General features: G+C 35.9%; 1 protein-coding gene across 1 annotated transcript; it reads right to left on the minus strand.

The window, feature by feature from the left end:
* Positions 1-228: 228 nt before the first annotated feature.
* Positions 229-2,890, minus strand: LOC136042883 (actin-3-like). Its single transcript, XM_065727816.1, has one exon. It carries the CDS (start codon positions 2,887-2,889, stop codon positions 1,762-1,764), a length of 1,128 nt encoding a protein of 375 aa, XP_065583888.1. The 5' UTR covers position 2,890; the 3' UTR covers positions 229-1,761.
* Positions 2,891-3,106: the final 216 nt, after the last annotated feature.

Raw genomic sequence — 3,106 nt, forward strand, 5'->3', positions numbered from 1 at the left:
GAATGTTGTATATTCGCAAGTTTTACGTAGTTCAAAACACATATATAAATCTATCTATATTCATAGGTGGTACACAGGGACACAACTACAATGGCGCGTAACTAATATGGCGCGTAACGACATATGCGCTTGTTTTTTTTTTAGTTTTTTCATTTAGTTTATTTTTAGTTTTTTACCTTTTTTTCAGTTTTCTTTTTCTTCTTCATTTTTCAGCGTCACCATGAAATACATATCGCCAAACCTTTTTTTGAAACTAAAATCTGGTAGGCATTGATGACCTTATCCAAGTCAAAATCCCAAACCCAATCATCATCGACATCATTTTCAGTTTTGATACGTTTTGACTGTCGCTGTCCAGGTGGATTTAACTCTAATTGCGCGGTTTTGCGTTCTTTAGCTGCAAGTCTTTTGGCATTAACCCTTTGAGCAGATTCCTCGGCTATTTCTTCTGCCATTGTAGGATTTATACTTAAATTTCTCAATGATTAACTATTTGAGCAGCTTCCTCGGCTGTTTCTTCTGTCATTTTAAGATCTATACTAAAAATTCTTCTGTACGTGCTAAGCTTGCTAAAGCTCAACAATTTATAATAAACCTCAACATTTTAATTATCTGTTTTAAGGTTTTCGAATTACTTTAATCTATCGTCAAAATATTTCGAAATATTTATGCAATTCCTAGTCTTTACATTTTAGTTTGTTTTCTTTTCCTTCTTTATTTTTCAGACGTCATATTTCTGGCGTAAAAGACATAATGTAACAGACATAACATACAAACAACTTATTTTTATACATATAGATAGATAGATATTCAAATTTCTTCCAAACAGGAAGTCAAGCCTCGGTTTCCTGCCTAATTATATTAAGAGAAAATCATTACAAGAACAGACCATTACATATTCTGGACCTAAGAGGCCTAATGATTTTTTGGACCTAATGATTTTGGACCTAATGATTTTTTAGGGTTGCATATTCTGGATCTAGGTGGCTAAAAATGTAGTTTATCGTGAAAAAACGATTTTGTTATGAAAATATACTTATTAAATTAGGAAATATATTCATTACATCGATTTCCTTTCAAATAAGCCATTATAGAGCTCTCTATGATTTTCCAGTGCCATACCGTAGTTGCAGCTCCTTTTCTTGATTTTCAAACCAATATTTGTTCCTTGCTATTCAAGCAAAGGGAAAGTTCTTTTCCTAAATAGGGGTATTGGACAGGGCGGTTCTAATAGTGTACTTCTGTTTTTATAAGAATCCAGTTGTTTTTTACTAGGAGGTTTCTAGCTACTGCTGCAACCTGGATATTACTTGGTTTCTGGCTACCGCTGAAATCAAGATCTTACTCGGTTGACAGCTACTGTTGCAAACTGGATATATCGATCACTAATGTAATTTGACCATAAATTTATTACAAACAGGATTTCTTTCTTTCTGGAATGGTAAAAGACGAGCCTCAAAGATCGTCTTTTAATTTAATTGACTAATATTGATCCTTTATGTACATCTTGACAACAAACAATTTGTGATCGATCCTTCATTTAGTCACATAACCAAAAATAAAAAAAAAGTTTTGAAAAAATAGGAAACAAGAAAAACTTTCAGTCCTTGCTTATTAAGAAATGATAACCAATATCTGACTCAGTATTATTCCCCTATCAAAGCCAAGTTAAACGTAAGATGATGGTGATATCATCTTTCAACGGAATTTCTTTTATAAAGGTCACATTTTGTGGTTTGTTCGCTTTTCGGCATAAGCAAGTTAGAAACATTTTCTGTGAACAATGGATGGTCCAGACTCGTCGTATTCCTGCTTAGAAATCCACATCTCTTGGAATGTTGAGAGTGAAGCTAAGATAGAACCACCAATCCATACTGAGTATTTACGCTCAGGCGGGGCAATAACTTTGATCTTCATGGTGGATGGCGCAAGCGCAGTAATTTCCTTTTGCATTCTTTCAGCAATGCTAGGGTACATGGTAGAGCCACCAGACAAAACGATGCTGGCATAGAGATCCTTTCTGATGTCGACGTCGCATTTCATAATACTCTTGTATGTAGTTTCGTGAATGCCGTAAGATTCCATACCAAGAAAAGATGGCTGGAATAAGGCTTCTGGGCATCTGAATCTCTCATTGCCTATAGTGATGACCTGACCATCAGGTAGCTTATAGTTCTGTTCAAGAGATGCTGAGTTAGTGGCAGATGCTATCTCCTCTTCGAAGTCCAGAGCAACATAGCAAAGTTGTTCTTTGATATCACGAACGATTTCTCTTTCGGCAGTGGTAGTAAAGGAATATCCTCGTTCAGTTAAAATTCTCATCAAATAATCGGTCAAATCTCGACCAGCAAGATCCAATCTCAAAATGGCATGTTGGAGGGCATAGCCTTCGTAAATGGGTACGGTGTGGGTGACACCATCACCAGAGTCAAGAACGATACCAGTGGTTCTTCCAGATGCATAGAGGGAAAGGACGGCTTGGATGGCAACATACATAGCAGGGGTATTAAAAGTTTCGAACATGATTTGAGTCATTTTTTCTCTGTTGGCTTTTGGGTTAAGAGGCGCTTCTGTGAGTAAAATTGGGTGTTCTTCTGGGGCAACTCGAAGTTCATTGTAGAAGGTATGGTGCCAGATCTTTTCCATATCGTCCCAATCTGTGACAATCCCATGCTCAACAGGATACTTAAGTCTCAAAATTCCCCTTTTTGCTTGAGCGTCATCACCTACATAAGTATCCTGGCTACCAGCATTAATCATTACTCCCGTATGTTTTGGACGTCCAACCACAGCAGGAAACAATGTTTTTGGGGCATCATCTCCTGAAAATCCTGCTTTGCAAATACCTGACCCATTATCAATAACAATTGCAACTATATCTTCTGTCATATTTTTTGTAATTCTTACTATAAAATGACATTACATGTTAAAGTCACTCGTCAAGTAGCAAGAACCTAACAAAAAACAAAACTAATTTTAAAATTTTCAGGTAGTTTCCTAGTTTGAAATAAGAAATAAAAATTATTGCTCGGGTGTCATAAATATTTTGCAGTTTACATAATAACCTTAGCGATTATAACCTTTGCGATAAACCTTCGTTAAAAAC

This window comes from Artemia franciscana, unplaced genomic scaffold, assembly GCF_032884065.1.
Source record: "Artemia franciscana unplaced genomic scaffold, ASM3288406v1 Scaffold_2327, whole genome shotgun sequence".
NCBI classification, from domain to species: domain Eukaryota; kingdom Metazoa; phylum Arthropoda; class Branchiopoda; order Anostraca; family Artemiidae; genus Artemia; species Artemia franciscana.

What these genes read in the sequence shown, in the direction of transcription:
- LOC136042883 (XM_065727816.1), bottom strand. Translation starts at nt 2,889, where the DNA reads ATGACAGAAGATATAGTTGCAATTGTTATTGATAATGGGTCAGGTATT.